Source organism: Sinohyriopsis cumingii, chromosome 6 (genome assembly GCF_028554795.1).
Source record: "Sinohyriopsis cumingii isolate HCF-2022 chromosome 6, ASM2855479v2, whole genome shotgun sequence".
In the NCBI taxonomy this organism is placed as follows: Eukaryota; Metazoa; Mollusca; class Bivalvia; order Unionida; family Unionidae; genus Sinohyriopsis; species Sinohyriopsis cumingii.
Window position 1 is genome coordinate 18,551,536 of NC_142966.1, and position 21,698 is coordinate 18,573,233.

The 21,698-nt window shown below is 38.6% G+C and overlaps 1 protein-coding gene across 1 annotated transcript in view; it reads left to right on the forward strand.

Moving 5' to 3' along the window:
* Nucleotides 1-21,698, forward strand: part of LOC149796445 (uncharacterized) — a 251,870-nt gene that overhangs the window by 125,372 nt on the left and 104,800 nt on the right. Inside the window, exon 12 of the mRNA XM_089960532.1 lies at nt 15,522-15,564. Within this exon, the coding sequence (XP_089816658.1) occupies nt 15,522-15,564 (43 nt within the window). The remainder of the gene's footprint in view (nt 1-15,521; nt 15,565-21,698) is intronic.

Below are 21,698 nucleotides of genomic sequence, written 5' to 3' on the forward strand. Positions count from 1 at the left end.
CTAACTCCTAAACGGTCTCTGTGAGATGTTCACGCAGGACAGGAAAGATCTGATTTTGATCAGATTGCTTTTGGTGTCCATTCAATTGGTTTTCACAATCTTGTAAACTTTATATATGTCAATTCAGTCTGTCGTAAAGCATACTCTTGATGTACTCTCCATTCAAGTCTTCCAATTTCTAAATAACTGATTCATTTAATTTTAGCTTTTCCTGATTTTAAGTAATGTCTTTTGCAAAGTTAGAAAGGCAAATATTTTTAAAAAATTGTTTTGTATTTCGAAATTCTAGGGCAAGCACATCTATAATTGCATGCTCTATGGACCAGTAGTATAGTGGGGCACTTTACGGACAATGGAAAACCCTGTCAAAAAGGTCGTGGGCACGATTATGGACAAGGTTTTTCAGACTCACCCACCCACCCCCCAACCCCCCGCGCACGTTTACGGACAATACGACTTGAATATGGGGAATATTGCCATTGTATACGGACACGGGAAAGTTAAGTTGTTGTATAGGGATAATAGGAATCGAATAGGTAACGTGACGTCAAGGTACATAAGATTGTTAACAAAGTAACAAGGGGCTGGCCTCAATCTGACCAAACGGTGGTAAAAAACATAGAACGCTTGGTGGGAACGGGACTGGCGGGAAATAGACATATATAACACATACAACATACAGACATAGATTGATGAAGATCAATCTATCACAAAAACATATATACAACCGAATAAAACATTTTGTTTTAGGCAAGAAAGCAAATTTTTTCGAGGCATACGAGTGGCCATGAAAAGGGAATTTGGTTTTCTTCTTGTAATTTCTTCTGTTCCTCCACCACCTTCTTATTTTCTCCCCTACACATTTTGTTTTATTCTTCTCCTTTTTATCCTCCTCCTCTTCCTTCTCCACTATCTCCTTTTTTCTCTTTTCATTCTCTTCTTCTTTTTATCTTTGCATTCCATGCTCTCATCCTCTCTTTGTCTTCTATATATTCGCCTTTTTTAAATTATTCATTTTCATTTTCAAAAGGTGCGGATTATAGGCACCATTCTCTATTCTGTCAAGCAACACTTCTGCTATGCCTGTGGTATCCACGATTTCCTGCTACTTTAACATCTTGTCCATACGTTTGCTGGCCGTTTTTTTTTTTTTTGGTTATTCAAGGTTGAATGGCACGAATGATTGATTTTGAATTTTTTGATTTAAGTGGCGTTAGCACAGTTTTACATGTGCCACTGGTTTATTTCTGCACAGCAGGATGCTAATTGTTCCTGGGGGAAGGAAATATAGCCCCATCCCCCAGGCGTTTATGTGCTCAAAAAGTGCTGTTAACTGAGCCAGGTTGTGGGACTAAATGTCCCTAACGACGAGAATGAAGGGCTTTCATGAGTGGGAAAGGACCCAGCACACACTCATGTTACAATTAGATGAATTCCAGTCTGCTGACAACTGGTCCAGGTGTCAACCAAGGCAGTATGTGACCCCAGTTGCGATTGGTCGCAACTATGACGTCACATCGGGACACCTGGATTAGATGGGTGGAAATGGTCCCACATCTCCGTCTAGGTACAGGAGGTCGGGGAGTGGCAAGGAAGGAAAGGTACCCGGAAACAGGCGCAAACGACACAGAACCCTCAAATTCCAGCCCGTACTTAACAAAATTTAGTACAGTTATTTTAATGGACAATAAAAATACCAATTATTTGTAAGCCACCTGTGCAATTGTTCAAATCAATTAAGTCAACAAAAAATTTTTAAAAAATGATTCATTTATAAAGTTGGAATTTTGTGTACAAAGTGTACATTCGATAAACTAATTAAATATCAATCAGTAAAGTCGGAATGACCTATCACGCATACAAAAATTGGAGAATAACAATTTTAATGGCGGTAACCAAACGGATCAAATTAGGATATTGAAAAGAGAGATATTATCAAAAAGGTTCTCAAGCCAAATTGAGAACCATATACATTCTACCAGGCAATTTGATTGCTGCTCGATTTTTTCAAATCGAGATCAGGAACCTCGTCTAGGTAGGCCCGGAAAGGGTCTACACTGCTACACGGGTTGGCGGGTTCCTGAGCCGTAGGCAACAGCAATGGTGCACTTCCTCCAGATGAAGTCTGCCATTTCCTATTCGCAGTCATGAGTACTTTTCCGTCTCAGGGTTAATACTGGACTATTACTAACCGGCCACTGATAAATCCAAGCTTAAGTATTCTGACTCGATGGCTAGGCAGTTGGGTCTCCGCGGGCTGCTACACGTGTATATGGCCGTGCTCCCTTTTCTTTGTTGGATAGCTAGTCACAGCCCACGCGCAGCATGCTTTTTCCACTCCCTTCTCATTCCTTGTCGATTTAGTGACCAGCGCTCCGGATTATTTTTCCCTGTAACGTTCTTTGTCTTCCAGCGAAGTTATTTAGTCTGGTTCCCTGCGTATAGTATAGCGGAATACAACGCAGGGAGCATACTAAGCAGGGGACCAGACTAGAAGTTATTCAGCAGTGCTCTTTGCTGTCCACTGCTAATCATTGTCTTGTTTGGATGGTGGCTTATCATTGCTCCATCCTTAGAGGTTAACTCATATCCGCACGTGTACGGTCTGGTGTACTGTTCTACGATGTTCACTGGACGACGTTCCCAGGCTGAATGGAATGTGAGGCGCGAATGTCAGTCAGTCATTTTAATTAGAGTCGTTTGCGCCCATATGGGCATTTACGACTATTTAGTACCCTGTTTGGGGCTATTTGATTTTTTCGAGGGGGAAGGAATAGTGCCACTTCCCCCAACACATTAATGCACTTAGGAAGTGCTATTTGATTAGTCCGATTTCGAGACATTGATGTCTCACGGGACTCATGGTGAGTGGGAATGGCCCACCCTCACTCACGTATATGGTACATGTCTGGCAGTGGCAAAGTTATGTCGAACCGAGTGGAAGGGATGCGTCCTACATCCGGGATAGTTTTGTTTCTCGTTCCCCAGTTTCCGAATAGTAAATGGCATCGTTTTGCCATATTTAATTTGGAAAATCATTTGTGCTGTTTGTGTAAGATAGAGATGACATGACGAATCTCCTAGTCTATTTATGGGACATTTACTTAATCGAATACTATTTGGGGTTTCTGTTCTAATAATTATTATTTCCGCCTTGTGCGGGGATCCTGATGACTGGGGTTTAGTCACCTTATAGTTCTAAATTTTTAGGACATATTTACTAATTATGCAAATTTGGTGCCACATTGTGTAGCTGGTGCTGATTAGTTGGGTTATTAGGCATTTTATAGGTCTAATTTTGGGTTCTTACTTTAATTTCTAACAAGTTTATTAATAAATTCGTTGCCGCATTGTTCAGGTGGCCCCGATGGCTGAGATTTAAGCCACCTTATAATATAAATGTTATTGGCCAGTTTTAATTATTCATGTATATTAAGACGATTCATCATGCCTTAAGTTTTAGGATAGAGCAGATAGATGTTGTTAGTATGAGTACTGATGGTTAATTAATTACCGATCACCTATTGCATCGCTTAATTGATTATACATTTGGACGACTCAGGGTGCTGAAGTGGGTGAAAGGTGCAGCATCAGCCCGCATTTCGCGGAACACACCCCTACTTGGGCGGTAAACTGTATGCTACCCCTCCCCAAATTTCCCACCCAGTCACTCCAAGAAAGATATCCGGTGATGTAGTAATCAGATATTGTATAAATGGGTATTAGGCTATGTCCTACTTCTGAATCTATCACTAAACTGCATTGCCTGTATAACCACCCAGGGTGCCGTAGTGGGTGATAGGTGCAGGTGCAGCATCACCCCGCGTTTCGCGGTACACGCCCCTACTTGGGTGGTAAACCGTATACTACCTCCGCACCCACTTCCCCATCTGTTTCAATGCATTAAACTAGCGGATGTCTTGAAGAGCATAATGGTCACTTCTTTTTATAGTAGATGACTTGCGAAGCGTCCATCCATGTATCAAAACTGGGAAGATATCCTTTCCAAGGCACTTTATCTTCTTTGACAGGGCGTTTTCCCACCTTCCAGATATTTCGTTCGAGAATGCTGTCGATATCGTGAACTTCGACTTCTTTTTTGGTTATGCGTTGTAACTCGGGCAAGTAAAACGTTCCTTTTTTCATTTCCCGTTCATGTCTTCCAATTTATAGACGGCAGGATGACGGCCACGCACTCGTCCAGTGACATGAAATAATTCGGTAGTCCAGTTGGGTAAGTAACCTTTGTCGAAAGTGGGTTTGGTTTTTGCCAATACGAACCCAATCTCCTGCTGACACCACTTCACTTTTCTTGGGGAGAGCCACTGTCAGGGACGTACCGAACAGGCATTAAAAACAGTCGCTTCGTTGTCGGGAGTCACTTATTCGGGGGCACGTCCGATGCTTCGATGGCAAGATTGGTTTGGTTGTATGCTTGGACCAGGTGCGTTAAGACGTCGAGAGTGTGTTGATGCGTAAAATATTTCAACATACTTCTTTCAAGGTGCGTTGAAAACGTTCCACGATGCTGTCTTTGGTTTCGGGATTCTCAGTGTGAAAAAACGAATTTCACGTTTCTTTAATTATTTTTGGAAAGCTTGCTTCAGAAATTCGGCGCCTTTATCGGTTTGCCTTTGAAGAGGGTGATGACCGCTTTGTTTCAACACCATTTTGAGGGCTCGCACTAATTCACTGTTCGATTTGGAAGTCAATGACACCTCCAGGCAAATTTAGAAAGACGTCGATGTCGCAAAATAAATATTTGTAGCCATGATTGTAGGTGGCCAAAATGAGAGACATCGGATAATTCGGATTGTCATTTACGATCGATACCCTCCACTCGGGTGCGACTTCTGGACAATTTTTAGTCGAATGGGTTTGTGTAAAGTTCACGTGGCTTGTTCTTGTAACCATCGTTGCAGTTGAGGTAAACGGAAGCTTTTCACATGGGTTTTGGCAGCAAGATACAATTTCTGAACTCCTATGTAACCTGCTCGATCGGATTGATTGTAGTAAATGCTGCTAACACCTTCCCTATTTTTTAATAAGTCACCCATTCTTCCCTTATGCCGCTTTGGACGGTGCGAGATGGTGGTTTGGAATCGACTTTACGTGTCCGACTTGCCACGGAAGCTGAAGTCGAGGGTAGTAGTGGTGGTGGAGGTGGTAATGGGATGGCTTAGATCTTATTTTCCTTTTTCACTTCTGGTTTCCCTTCTTTCTTTTTCACTTCTGTCGAAGGAGGAGTGGATATCATCTTTTTAACCCAAGCTTTAAATGCTTTTCGTTTGGGAATGGGGAAATTGAATAATAAGGATGTTGCAATCTTACTAGGAATGGGTACTGCTCACGGTGTTTGAAAGACTTCTCGTACCTCTTCTTACTCAAAGATTCATTGCGCTGCGTTTGTCTTGACCGCAGAGGGGGGTGGTGATGTACTTTTCATCAGGGTCTAAAAATCTTTCACAGTAGGCAGAGCTGTTTCGTCTAAAGCTTTCTGGTCAAAGAGTTGGAGTCGTTGCAATAATTGACCATACCTTTTCGATTTTCTGTTTCAGACAAATCATTGCGATCCATCAAAGACTGAAATTCTTGTTGTACTTTGGATATCTCGGGCAAATCATAATTGGGAAGTAAATCCGGGGTCCGTTGTTCTTGCCAAGGATCGTATTCCATCCATCGTTTGTAAGGCACTAAAGCCAGTTTTCGTCCTTCCATCGGATTTCGATGGTCACTTCTGCGATTTTTGGACCCAGAAGGTCCCCTTTATCTTCTTGGTCCTTTTTATCTTGTTCCTATGAGTCCTCCCAGCTTTGTTCCCAATACTCCTTTCAGCAAGGGTCCTAACATCATGGGCGAAATTCCTCCGCGTTGGTGTACCAACATGTCTTTCTTTTGACGATCGGGTATTTTCTTTTGAATCCTTTGGCGAAGAACTTAACGATGTTTGGCTAAGCATTTTTTCTGGTTTTTAGACAAAGGTATCGTACCTTTCAAAACGATCAAACAACATTCGAACACTGTATCGATGACATCTTTTGATGCTGCTTGAATGAGTTTTTTCGCATAGGTGGAGAAGCTTTGGACAGGACGGACGTGTCCCCATTTTTGACTAAACGATGAGGAAGTCCTTTCCTTTTCCTTCCTTTAGGGTTAGAATAGGGATTGCTTCTGATAAGTGACATCTTTGGGTGTTCAGAAGCACAAACCACTGATTCCCATCCTTTGCCTCTTTTTTTTTTTTATACTGGAATGCGTCGACACTGAGTGCCTTTACCTCGAATCAACTTGATGACAGGCCTTACACGTCGTGGAGGGTTTCTCTACGGACTAAATCGGGGGAAGTTCTTGATTGGACATATCTAGTAGCATGTCCGATCTCTCAAGGATTTATATTTTGAGAGCTGGTAGTTTGTAAGCAACTGCCACTGCAGCTAAAGATGAGGACGGTGTCACCTCTATAGGAATTGTTTTTGGAGACGTGGATTTCCATTCTTTGATCAGATGAGGAAGAACGGGTGTCAAATTGAGTTTGGCTGGCATCACCAGCAACGGATAAGTAGCAGAACTTGAGGATACCGGAGACTCGATCACCGTCTCTGCAGGTCGTGGTTTGCGAATGTAAGGTTGCGTCCTGGCCGAAGTGTCTCTCTTGCGGGCAGAAGCTGTTTTCTGGGGGTGGGGGGTGGGGCTTTTCTTTTCCTGGGACTTTTCTTTGTCTTTTTCTGTGGGATTTTCTTTTTCTGGGTCTGTGACCGGTTCTTGACACGGTCGCTCTTTATCTTCTTTGGGGTTCGTTTGAAATTTTTGGGAGTGGCTTTTTCTTGGGGAGTATTTTGGGGGCATTAAGATTCCAGTTTAAGAGGGAGCGAATGATGCGATTTCCTTGAGAACCGCTACCTCCAGGTTTCAGAATGATTTGCTTTTTGGCTTGCGTGTTGATGCAGAGATCAGCCATTTGAGTCTATTTTACTTTGTTTCTATCAAAAAAGAGTTTGGTTTTATGAGAAATGTGAATGATAACTGGCAGCAATTGACGTGCTGTCACCGTAAACCATCGTAAGACTTCTTTGAAACTGGCTTCTAAGACACGAGCACTTATTTGTGGATTTTTTCGCGACTAATTCCGTACAAGGCACCAATCAGTTTGACGGGAAGATGAGACTGAAGGGACGTCATGTTGACGCTGTGGGAGACAGACCCAAAGTGCCCTAGGTTTTTATAGATTCTTTTTTTTTTGTTAAGTCGACGACGGGGACGTGTACACGACAGGCCCTCTGTTATGGCACCGTTGGTGAAACAGATGGGTACGAAATCGCAAATAATCCGTTTGGTGGGTTTTATATCCACGAGTAAATGGCCGTGTGGGGCTTGAGTGCCATCGTCGAACGCATGAGTCAGCCATGGTTTTCCTAACTGTTTGGCTATGACTTGTTCTTGCGATTTATCTTTAGGGCTTTTAAACAAGACCACTTAATGAGCATTGAGACTGATGATGCGATGGGCTTTTACTTTGTTGAAACAAATTTTGAGTAATGTAAATGACACCGGCATTACGATGATGTACTTTGCGCGTAAACTACAGTTTAATTTCTTCTTCGTCTTCGTCTAACATGTCGTTGAAAATGGGGAGATGGGTTTGACTGGGGTCAGACACGATTTCGTCATCTTCGCTAGGAATGCCTTCCACAAACACGATGTAATCGCGTTGACTTTCTCGCAAGAGGATATACGCCAATTGCCACTCTTTGTAACACTACACGATCCGTTGAGGTGGACGATCGATCAAATGATGTTTATATGTTAAATCAAACGTTTGACAAATTCGGTTTTGCCTGAACCGCTAGGTCCGGCAGTTAACATGTTAATGATATGGCGAAGATACAAGGCCTCCCAACTGGCACGATCTAAGTGTTCGTCGATGACTTTGAAGGTGGAAGAAGAAGGAGCAAAGACAGTAGAGGTAGACATAGTGTAGGAAATGTCACTTTTGACACCCAAAGAGAGATAAGACACGAGTTTTCATTTTTTTCCAGGTCACTTTCATTGCAAGTTAAAATGGAACAACACGAAAGACAAAATTACATAAAGCCAACTGGTTAAATACAACGATAAAATACACATCAAAACGATCAAAGCGGAATAGATACAAGTCTCTGTACAACATGGGTTTGGTAACCAAGGTGTCCTAGGGAGAGGGAGTAATGTTCTTATAGTCTCTACATTGGATACAGTCACACAGGTGTCCTCCCAGAATGGTCTTTCACAAAATTTCCATGACAATCCTGTTCTGAAGTGAGTGGTTGTCCTCGGTGACGGGTTCTTCTTCTGGCACTGTCACTAACACAGGTTTAAAAGTTACTTTTTTTCCTTTGGCGTTTAAATTTAGAATCACAACTCTTGGGCATAATTGACCACTTCTTTGGTCCAAGCCTCGAAACCCCAAATTTTCCTGTCACGTACATCTGTCCAGTGAGGGTATAAGTCACAAGTTACACACACGTTATCGTAGACATCTTTAGTACCTAAAAGTTGACGAATATTTTTTCCCATAGAGGTCGAGAAGTATCCAGATAAAACGCACGGCTTTTAACAAAATGAGTTTCTTGTGCTCATTTAAAGGGACAACTTTCATGCTTTCTTTGTGGTAAGTACTGTTCGTAAAGAGTCAACAAGGAATCGACTGGTCAACAAAATCCCAGAAAACAAGTCACTGAGACACAATACCACACATCGACCCAAATTCAAGGAACACAGTTCTCGTAGTAAGTGTTGGTAATCCTACACCATTTAAATACTCTCACCGATTTCCTTTCTCGAAATCTGTTGTATCACTATTGATAAAGGTCGTGGCATGATAGCCCGTTGTTATTACCTCTTTTTGTCAGAGGCAATAAGTGTACTTTCTGTACAAAGATGATCGTACTCTAGTGGCGAATCTAAATGGTTAATTTCTAACTTGCACATCACAAGACACCGTTCAGAAGTTTCCTCTTGAACTAAGTTTACGTTGTGAAAAAGATTATGGTAACCCTCTAACTCTTCCTCTAAAATTCGTTGCATTACGTATACATTGTAGTACATACAATCAGTAACAAACCAATCCTTTTCGTCCACGATTAGTTGATCAATGTCTGACCACTGGAAAACTTTCATCTGAATCAGTCCCCTTATAGCAATCAGGTGGCAGTGGTTTAAACATCGGTGATGTGACGGATGCAATTGTTCTTTGCGTTTCAATTGTATTTTAACCGGCTCTCGGTAAATGCTTTTTCTCAACTGCACAGGCAAACCACGAATGTTCTCTTGTAAAATATCCATGATCATGTCAGTCAGTATTATTTTATTTAAAACTTCTCCTAGAACGAAAGTAACGGACTTAGTGAGTAATTTCTGACCACTGCCATTCAGGGTAACGGTCAAGAATGTCAATAAAATCTTCTAATGTAAAAGGTCTAAAGCGGAATAAACAGGTGAAATCAGACTTGATGCAGAGAAATCTGACGAGTTTGTTGACTTTTTTCACTTTCTCTTGTGATTTTCTCGACACAGAATTTCTACGGTCAACAATGAGAATTTGCCCTGGCAAGTCCATGCCAAACATACTTGTAGATCTTCTCTTGCAGTTCGTTTGGTAATCCTTGAATATTTCTTTTAAATGAGGTTTAAATACTTGTCTAGGTGTTGTCCAACGTTTGCCTCCTATCCAAGCTGGTTTCTTAAACGATATGGTATGCCGCTTCAATGACCAGGGTCCCACTAAAGGTAGATAGTGACAATGAGGAGACCATCGAACATGTTCTAAGTAAGCCGAATATTTCTGCTCCCACTCGTGAAGTGACACCGCAAATGAAGCACTTGGCTTTACCCGCTGTGCCCAAGTAGAAACATCCGGCTCTGGATAATTCTTTGGGGATAGGTTCTCCCAGATATTTAGGCCATTTTCCTTAGAACGTTTGGAATTGACTTTCAAAGTCGCCGTATTCAGGCAAACGCACAGGGAATGAATATTCTTCTTTCACAAGTTCATTTCGATGAGGGTACTGTGAAATCCGCAAGAGTTTTCTTATCTTTGGATGGCATCCGTAGGGTGGTGGCTGCATGGTTTCACGTGGAGGATGACATCCACCATGAAAACCAGTAAAGAGTCCACGATAACGAGTGGCATAGCTTGTGCATCCGTCAGATTTGACACGCACAGTATCACTTTCCATGGTAGGTATGGTAGTAGTTGTAGTAGTAGTGGTAATAGCAAAGTTCCCATAGGGTTGTACTGCATCGCTGAGGTCACAGCGTACGACATCGCTCTCATCGCAATGCACGGCATCACACTCCACTTGCGAATCACCGAACTTGAATGATGTTTGTTTAAAAGTATTCATCTTTCTCGCTTGGTCTTGGTACTTACAATGAACTATAGGTATTGGAAGTTGTCCATTTTTATATGGTGACCAATATCGACTGTCCGTACTACGGCAAAGTGAAATGGTTGGGAAGCCGCACAGGCTTCTGGTACACGATTTCATACACTTTTTCCAAAGGCCGACTGACAATTTTGTTGTGTGGGTAAACATACAATCTTGTGCGGCTCGTAGGTGGTCACTTTAAGGTTTCCATCCTGTCCAGACTGCAAGGCTTTTTTTCAGTACGCCAAAGTTCATCACTCGACTGGTGCGATAATTGAGAGTCAATCCTTTCACATTACACTCGGCGTGCACTTCTCCTTGTTTATTCCGGTATTCGTAGCCCTAACTTTTGGGAGCGCCACTAGCAAAACCTAGAACCTTGTCGTCGGAGTGCTCATCCGTCCAGGCTTCTAAACGGTCTCCTTCGATTTTAGGGTAACAGTGACCCAGGCGATCGATGTAAATACAACTGTCCGTGTCAAAGTACAGGACGCGATCTCCTAACAGTTCTAAAACTTCGTACAATTTGAAGCGAGCATGAGCTGTCACATAAACCGCAGTGATGACATTCCAAAATGCGTCTGCTTCTACAAAGTCCAGTTATTCTTCGTAACTGACCAGGATCAAATCCTCACGAACGATCTCCACGTGTTTCGTGTATTTGATTTTGTCGTGAATCATCTGGAAGTAGCGGGAAGGTTCTGTCAAATACTCCGTCTTGGGTAAACACGGTCAATCTGCCATTTTTCCCCCACGAGCAATGGGGGGGGGGGGGGCTGAAAAAACCTTTTCCGTAATCGTGCCCACGACACTATTGACTGGGTTTTTCATTGTCCGTAAAGTGCTCCACTATACTACTTGGACCTATACACAGGAGAGTATAAAACTTTAAAATGAAGAGACTGGTTTAAAAGTCTGTTTGTATTATTATTATTATTATTAAAAAATAATTGGAGACAATGTCTGAAAATGATTATGAATCAGAATCTTTGATATTTTGGATATGATTCTTACTGCCAGCTTTCCTACATCAGAGCAAATATCACGTGTCAATACATGAAAACGTTAACAATGATTATTGTAAACAAATCAAAGAAATGGTTGGCAAAGCAGCCAACTTCAACAGTGCAGACACATTTTGAATCAAAAGAAGTACAATAAGGTTTATGCAAAGCATGGTCAGTGGCAATATGGCATTGTTAACATGAAACAAATGATAATCAAAATAATGGATATATATATATATATATATATATATATATATATATATATATATATATATATATATATATATATATATATATATATATATATATATATATAGTAACAGTGATTTATGATTTCTTGCTCAAAATATACTTAGGCGGAACAATTAAATCAAAGGGTGGTGATGTAGATACAAAAGCATGAACAACCTCAAAATATTTGCAGAACAAGAATGCCTGAAAACAAAATACAATTTTAAGAAGGTTAGGAAGTTTGTAGCAAGTATTATAAAGCTTTCGATAATAATGGAACCGAATATTGCTCAATATATTTTTGGGCAAAAAGCATTAGTGGTTTTAAGATTTAACAAAACACTTACAAAAGATTAAAATGACGGCTAATGAGGAAATACATCTAAAAGAAAGAAAGATAACACAGTGAACGGTTAATTCATTTGATACGGCTGCTTAACAGTTTACATTTAAAGTTTATGAAATAATGGGTAATACATGGACATTCTTTGATGAAATACGGCCAAATATTGTTAAGTTAATAGCAAGAAAAAATGAAACTGCTAAAAGCATGATCTGTAAATTAAAATGTATATGGTCTTATGATTCAGCAACAAGCTAGTAGATGTTGCAGAACTTTCTATCACAGGACCAAATCATACCACATACGAAATATTCATAGAATAAATGCTGTTTTGGATAAAATGTTAAAAAAAAACTGGTAAAAAGGATTGGACAGGAAGATGATCGGACTCGACATGGATAGTTGTTAGCAATGCATTTTTTAACATTTCACACTGAGTAGCATGAATCAACTGTTGGAAGTTCTTACATATATATACCATTCTGGATTACGAACAAAGAGGCTGGTCTTAATGTTCAAAATAACGATTTTCAGTGGTCTTTATGCGTTGAAAATCCCCAAAGACCTTCTTAGTATACCGATGATATGTGAGTTTGAAGATATTGATCCATGCATATTCCAGTTGATTTGCTATTGATGTATAAAGAAGTAGCAGGACAGCATTATATAGTTTTTAATTTTTTAGTACGATTATAATTACAAATTAACAAAAATATGTGTATAAAAAGATTGCAAGCCTTACAATTCGACATTTAGATGATATAAACATCAGTTATTGTGTAAGGACAAAAAGGCGATCAATTGATATCATACCACAAGAAAACTTTGTTAACTTTCAAAACTGGCAAAACCAAGTAATGGTGCCATCTGTTATTTATTGGAATTAACTATCATAAGAGAACTACAAAAAAAAAAAATAGGCGATAGAATCGAGGGACTCTTCCGCCTTACAAAAAGCACAAAAGAAGGCTACATAAATACATACGTAGTTCTTTTCCGGTTTTATGTAGTAGTGAGGTTTTTCTGCGGCTCATTATGAGATTTAAACCATTCTAAATTCATGTACAAAGTAAATAAAACAATAAAAATGCTTAAAAAGCCGTAGTGCAAACGAAAAATCATTTTCATATTAAAACCGATTCATGTATTGTCATATTTGTATAATGATACCAAGGTGCTTATTCTTTAACTAGTTAGATTTCAAATCTATGTTTGTTTCTTGCCTTTGATTTATTTAATCCTGATCAGCAGAAAAATATTAATTGTTTTCCTGATTTTCTACATAATTCTTAAATAATAGTTTCTTCTATGAGTATGTTTACAAATTTTCTGTCCAGAATGTTTGTATTCGTTTCCAGAATTTGGATTATATTTCTTGTACCTATTCTTCTGTTTTCGTATTATTGTTCGATAGTATTTGATTATTGTAATATCCTTCAACTAAATATGGGCTTATCATCATTCTTCAACTGGATCTAAGCTAATGGGAATTCTACTTGGAAAGAAAAAATGTTAATTTTTCACTAGGTGTATCGTAATTTAATCTTGCGAATGCTAGTCAATCATCCCGATATCTTTGTGTTCTATTTCCATTCCGGTTTATTTCTTCCTCCTACTTCGTAATTTTAAGATTCTTTAATATATGGTTTCTTACTGTAGTTTGCTGTGCTGCTATAGATACACAATATACCCATTACATATATTCTGATACCCTAGTGAGATCAGTTTAGTTGCATAGACGTTTTAATTGGCGGGAATTTGGTTGATCCGTGAAATGTGCTATGTATGCAACTATGAACGACAACATTTAATAACAGTATGAATTTTTCACAAGTCTTTGTAACGAACGATTGGAACTGTTAAAATTGCATCATATGACGCAGATTATTTTGTTTTTGAATATTCATGCTGCCGTCATATATTCTTTAACAACATTCGCAAACAGGTTAAAATATAGTTCTGCTAACTATTTCTTGAGATTTGTTGTTTTGTTTATTGTGGGGGGTTTTTTTTGAGTGGGGAGGTGAGGTTTGTTGTTGTTATTTTTTACAACTATTTTTAACTATGAGAACTAAAATCATATTTGACAGAATTTATTAATTTGTGAAGCTATCACATCGATCACACACTATTTATGAGCAGTCTTCATCTTGCTACGCCAGTTCATGCAGTGTATAATTTATTTTTAAGCATCACGATTTACTAAATCTTGTTAAATACTGAATTATATTCTTAAATAAATTGTGCATATGTTTGACGTTTTTGTAAGGATATATTTGAATCTCATAAACACCCTATACATATATCCTCGTGGCCCGGGCCCGTAAGGGGGCCCGGGCCGAACAACCCAATTTTTTTATATAAAAAAATATTTTTGTTTGAACAAGAACTAGGAGAGGCCCTGGTGTTTCTTATCCCAGGGCCAGTGATTGCTCTCTACGGCCCTGAATAGTCTATAACATCTATAATATTTCTCTGTTGGTTGCCTAACAATTTCACCGTAACAAATTTAGAACACATAGAACGTTTATGGACTACCTAATTATACGTACAATGTAAAATTATGCCTTCCATGCAGTTGTTTCTATACAATTATTTGATTGGATTCCACTCAAAACATACTTGAAGTTATGCTGTAATATTTAATAATATAACTTCCGTAACTCAATTTTCAACAAAAATAATAAATACTAAAAACGGTATTTTCGTGACATTTTCGCATAATTGTCTATATCAGAAAGCTAAGATTGTCAATACATTATGACTTTTCTCACATGATTCGAAGAGAAGTAAAAAATATCGCTGATATTTAAAAAAGCAACGTCCGTAATGTATGATATCCATAACTAGACAATGAGAAATGCGTTCCTCGTTCTGAGAGAAATCTTTTTTAGCGGGTTATTTTTCGTATTTAAAGACTGAATATGTATATTTATCAGAAAACTTGAAAAAGTGTCCATTTTTCTAAACTTTAAAACTGAATAAATGTTTTCTGAATGTGAACCTTTTTTCCGGGATTGGGTGCGCAACATTGAAAACGTGATGTTTGCTCCGTTATTCTGTGTCACGTCCTGTTTTATTCCGTGTCATTAATATAATGCACGCTTTCGATTTGTTATATCACTATAACAGTTAAAGGTTAAAAAACCATTCAAACACTGAAACTCTCCTATTTGGGCGTAGAAATCTCATCCAAGCGGGAAATTTCCCAATTACTTGCATGTGAAAACATAATTTAAATTGAACAAAAAGAGAAATGGATATTGAAATGGATACAGCAGGCTCTGTTTCGAAGGTTTGGGTTATTTAGTTTAGGTGGCCTACAAACTGTTGAATAAAATTTGTAACATAATAGGAGTAGGGAAGATGAAACAAAATGTAACGTATTTTCGATGCAGGAATTCGGTTGCATTTTTCATAAAGCTTTGAACGGGTTAGCAAACTCTGTTTCACCTTCAAGTTCAGAATATAAATAAGTAAAACCTACTATATATTTACAGCAACGTTACATTTCTTTTTTCTTTGTATTCGCAGGGGTGTTTTGCCTTCAAGGGAAAGAAAAAGGTTGCAAAACTAGGTAAGAACTAGACAAACATGTAGGTCTCCGCTTTTTTCTTCTTCTGACAGCGGAGACCAACGTTGTCGGGTCGTATTCCATACTGAAGTTTTACGCTGTGTTAACCACCCCATCAGGTCTGGCTTATCGGACGCTCGCTAGTAAGTAATAAATTTATTTCGACTGACCTTGGTATGTGGGTGTTAATTACAAACCCTCTTCTTTTGATACATGACATTAAATCCTTCAGAGCGCTCACTTTTTAATATTAATCCCTGTCAGAACAGAACACCTTTGTATACATCTATTACTGACCTTATTTTTAAATTGCTGATGCATGCGTAGAAAGCAGTATCACCCCATGGCAAGAACAACCGCTGGAAACCTTACAGCAAGGAATATATCACTAGGAACTGACTAATGCTTGGGAAGAAATTGCAGTTAGGTCGGGCTGTCTTGGCAGAATTTTGTGGGACATGTATGTATGTAATATTGTTATTGTTACTATTATTTAGCATATCTTTACAGCTCATTACAGTTTTTATTTCTTTTTAAATTTATTTTTCATTCTCAACATGTCTGTCTCTGTCTCTCAAAATTCTGCCCTGATGGCCTGACCTAACTGCTGTTCCGTCCCAAGCATTAGTCACTTCCTAGTGATATACTCCTTGCTATAAGGTTTTCAGCGGTTGTTCTTGCTGTGGGGTGATGAAGTTTTTCACGCATACGTCAGCCATTTAAAAATAATGTCAATAATAGATGTAAACATAGGTGTTGTGTTCTGACAGGGATTATTACTATAAAGTGAGTGCTCTGAAGGATTTAATGCCATGGGTCAAAAGAAGAGGGTTTGTAATTAACATCTGCATACCAAGGTCAGATAAAATAAATTTATTAATTATTAGCGAGCATCCGATAAGTCAGAACTGATGGAGAGGTTAACACAGCATAAAACTGCATTATTGAATAAGGCCTGACTATGTTGGTTTCAGCTGTCAGAAGAAAAAAAAGTAGAGACCTACTTGTTGGTATAGGTAAGAACAGGAACTATAGTCTGAATATGCACCTTGTTTGTTTGTAACCCCCTACCAATTTAAAAAATGAAAAGCACAAATGAGATAAAAGATGTACAGAACTTAGTTTATTTATTGATTTATAATTTCAAACCTGATTATGCCCAAGTGGGACCCTAACACCGTTATCGTCTGCATGTTTAATTTCAAATGGAAGTTTTCAGTGTAAAAGATTACCAGATTGCTAGTCATTTCCAATTCCTGGACAAGTCCATTTTCAGCGAAGAGATGTATGCACAGCTATGCATGTATGTACGTAGGAGGAAAATGCTGTGTCGTCTGCTTCCGAGATGTACAATGTCAAATCGAGCTAAGGGAAAGATTGACCATTACCAATTTGCCTTTAACATGGATTTAACAAGCAGAGTAATTTCTATGTACATGTGTGCAAAGGATATAACTCTAAACTCTGAACATTATGGTAATTTACAGAATTGTCCAGCGGTTACTGAATAGGATGAACTATGTCACAATGTTGTCTGGGGAAATCAACTCTGCCTGTGTACATAACATCATACATGGTGTTGCCCATAATGTATGCAACATGGTGCTGTGTTAGTATGGAAGGTCTGTTAAGCATGAAAGGCACAGAGAATGCCTTTGTTAGGACCACTCTGGTCACATTCAGGTTAAATATTATAAATCAATGAATTGACTAAGTTCTGTGCACTTTTTATCACATTAAAGATTTCCATTATTGACAATGAAATTGGTAGGGGGTTTACACACAAATGGGAAGTTATTGTTAGACTACAGAGCAAGAAATGCCAACGTTGGTTAAATGAGAGTTGAGTCTTTTTAACGAAGCGAAGGTATCTAATCATGCTGATCAACATTAGTATGTTTTTATTCATTTAATTAAAGAAACATATGACTTCAACTGGCTTCGACATTTCTGGCATTCCTAAGTCCTACAATGTATGATGCCTTCCCTGATATTGTGCTGTTAGGTAGCTGTCTTACTGCGTAAATAATGGCACTGTGTAGCTTGTTATGAGGTCAGTTAACATCAGAACGAGAATTCAAATTTTCAGGTATATCTCACCTGGCAGCTCATATCAACACTTGTCTCCAAATTATAGGAATACCAGGTGACTGACCACCCAGGACAGCTGACATTCAGTATTAAAAGTCGACTGTCCACCCTGGAATAGTGACCTTCAATATAAGAAGTCAACTGACCTAAAATTCGGGGGTAATTAATCCTAAGTAATTTAGGGGATCAGTCGTCATTTCTTTTCCGCCTGCAAAGACACAAGTGTGTGTGTGTGATTTGGATTTTTAACATAGCTTTAACAATTTTTCAGTCATATCGCTGCGAAGCCTGCAGTGTGGAAGTTTATAGTGATGTCTAGTACTGGGGCATCATGCCGCAGACATGTAGCTTGATGTCCCACCCAGTCACATTATTCTAACATCAGGTCGACCAGTGCTAACACTAACCTCTTAATGCTTAGCACCATGCGAGGCAGCTGTTAGTATCATTTTTGTAAGTCTTTGGTATGAGTCGGTTGGGGATCGAACCTATGACCTCCAACATCCAAGGCAGACACTCTAACCACTAGGCCACTGGAGTGGTTCAAAGACACAAGTGAATCCTTTTTGCATATGTGGTCAGGTTTAGATATATTTAAAAAAATCTGTTTTTTTTCAGCAGGTAATTTTTTCTTTATTACCTGAGGAATATCTAAACCATATTATGCTCACTGCAAAATATACATTGACTGGAATTAATGGAAAAATGGAATACCTTTATTTCAGAGTGCACATGCATATACACACATAATTGATTATCAGCTCTATTTTTTTTATTGTCTGCTGTGTACAGCTGGAGTCTGAATTCTGTTTAAAAAAAAGTTATGAAATCATGACACATGTTATTAAAGAAAAAAGCTACATAGATATAGCAATTATTAGTCTTAAAACTATGACCTGTTTGTCGGCATTGTTCCAGTAAACTAAGAGACAGGAATAATGGTCAAAGACATATTTAAAATTACGTTACCAGTTTTTATGAATCGTGATATCTCTGGACTAGGTTATGTTGACGATTTTTTTACACCTCCGACATAATTGAGATATTTGGGGCTTGACTAAAGTATCCGTGTAGTAAAATTAATAGTACTTTTGAATATATGTGTGTGTGTGTGATTTGGATTTTTAACGTAGCTTTTAAAAAAATTCAGTCATATTGCTACAATGTCTGCAGTGTGACAGTTTATAGTGATGTTTAGGACTGGAGCATCATGCCTCAGACATGTAGCATGATGTCCCACCCAGTCTCATTATCCTGACACCAGGCCTAACACTAACCTTTTAATGCAGAGCGCCAAGCGAGCAGCTGTTAGTACCATTTTTGTAAGTCTTTGGTATGACTCGGCAGGGATCAAACCCATGACCTCCTGCATCCGAGGCAGACACTCTAACCACTAGGCCACCGGAGCGGTCTTTGAATATATAGTAATATTTGAAAGCATCACTCTCTTCTAAACTAATATATCCCAATTTTATTTTTAATTAACATCAAATTACGCAAATGTTCGTTTAATACATCTTTTCATTAACTCCTCAGCCATGTCTCCATTTGCAAATTCCACCCATGCCTAATGGATCAGTCGATGCAACTGCTTTTATGTGTTGTGTTGTCAATACATTATGATGCCATTTGACAAAAACTCATTAGCTTGTACAAGTTGAGACCAGCACTGTTGGTGGCTAAATTCAGTCAATGGTGCCAGCCCTCCAAATTGTTAAATGTGCAAAAGGGCTGTTTATACACACTCCAAGATTGATAGCTGAAAAGTGAATTGTGGATCCATTGAGTGTTTGTGTAACCCATCAGACGACGCAGTGGTGGTTCAAACAATTTTTCTTTCCATCTGTTCCAAAGTTGGCTGGATCTAATCAGAAGGTAGATATAGTAGCACCATCAGATCTTGAAGGAAGTTACACATGTTATTCTTCAGCATAGGAACGGGACAAAATTCTTGAATCTTCCTAATGACAGCATTCTGCCAATTAAAAAGACGTTCACCTAAATTAAGATCATCACCAAATACTTTTTTTTTTAGCTGAAACCCACATTGCCTGTTCAAAATCTCCCATTATTGTTTTGACATTGTAAATCACCAAAATTGTCCTTGATCTACAGGGGTCAAGCTAGACTTGAATTTTAAGGAGAAGCAACTTTTCCTTTTGGACAGAACAGGGAGAAGTGAGAGCTGAACAGGGAGAAGTGGGTGCAAAGCAAGACACTTAATGCATATATACTGGGAAATATATACACGTGTGTGTGTTTTGTTTTCATTCTCTTTTTTGAATTATGCCTATTATTTCCCAGTATGCATACTGGCATGTAACATTGGTTTTAAGCAATAATTTTTTTCAATTAGAAAATGTTTTGAATTTTATTTATATTATAAAAATATTTTGTGCATGTTTAAAACTATTATATTCATATGCAGTGTATTTTGGCAATATGACTTAAAAGGAGAATAACAGAAGCTATACATTGTAATTGATTTTAACGGAGTAAATAGAATAAAGTATTGTAATTGCAAGTTAGTACAAATGCTTAATCACTACCCTTAATCAAGAATTTTTCTCTTTAGTTTCTAAAAGTTCTCTATAAAATGGCAGTTGAAAAGATTTTTAAACTTGTGTGAAACAACCTCTGTATCATGTACATGTGAACAAATGCACACGTCTTTCAAATCATATTGTTTGTCCTAATTTCTTTGTTACCGATAAAACTTTACCATAACTGTTCATAAACAACACACTGAAGAATTAAATTCAGTATATGAATGAACTAAACCCTTTTCTAAACTCAGTCAGGGGCCCCGAGTGGCTGAGTGGTCTAAAGCGCTCTCCATTACGGATCATTGCCATCTCACCTCTGTCTGCGTGGGTTCGAGTCTAGGATTCGGCCAATGTGGGTATGTGAGAAAGCTTGCCAGTAGCTTCTCGTGGGTCGGTGGTTCTTCCCGGGGTTTTCCCTGGTTCTTCCTCCACCATTAATACTGGCCGCCATGCATAGCCTATCGTGTGCTGAAATATGGCGTTAAACCCCACAACAACAACAACAACAATAAACTCAATCAACACAGCTAACATGCAATGCATCTATTTTTAGAAAGAAGGGTTTTCTTAATGTAACCACTCACTTTATATCTTCCTTACAACAGTCCATTGATGGGATTGCAAACATAAGGTTTTATTATTTGTCTACCCTCTTGATGTAACGTTAGGCATAGGTTAAATAGTATTTGCTTTGCTTTTTTTTCTTCTTCATATTTTCAGAAACATGAGTGAACTCGGAATACAGCCTTCACTGTACAGCATCTCTTCAATTCCTCACCATAGCATTGCATTTTAAGGCTACATCTTCAGTAGTATAATATTTAGATTTTGCTGTCTATGAATTGCATATTTTCCTGAATATATTTGCCCAATGGTTTAGGAAAAGAGACAATCTAATAAAGTGATACTTCCCAGACACAGCAGTGTCCACCATTATTTCCCCTTGACAAACTGATTGTTATGAAGAAAATAATGTATAAGCCACTGTTGAAATATTCATTTACCGATTCTGTTCTTAAAACACAAATTGCCATTTACGTAAGTTTAAGTTTCGAAACACAAGTTTATGTTTTTATGTAACTTGTGGAAATTGGGCAGTAATAGTTGCTAACTTACTTGAAATGGGGTTAATGGTCAGTCAGCTATCAAAACACATGCCTGTGAATGTGCAAGAGTTTGTAGGCACAGTTGATATAAACACCAACTATTTGATGGCTTGAAGCCTACATTTCGCCTTGAGCTATAACATGACACTGGAATAACCTGGCCAAGTCAAGGGAGCATCTAAAAAAAGGATGGTCTTTCAATGCTCCTTTAAAAAAAGACACAGGGTGAAGTCATTTTTGGTTTCCTAACAGAAGAAGGTGAAGTTTACATTTTTTTAGGCAACTTAGTTGCCTGCTTCGCCTGGTAGTGTGACCCCTGGATCCTTTAATAAATGGTCCTCTGGTCAGCCATTCACTTGCCAGACATCAAGGCAAAGAAAAGGGAACTTGTTTC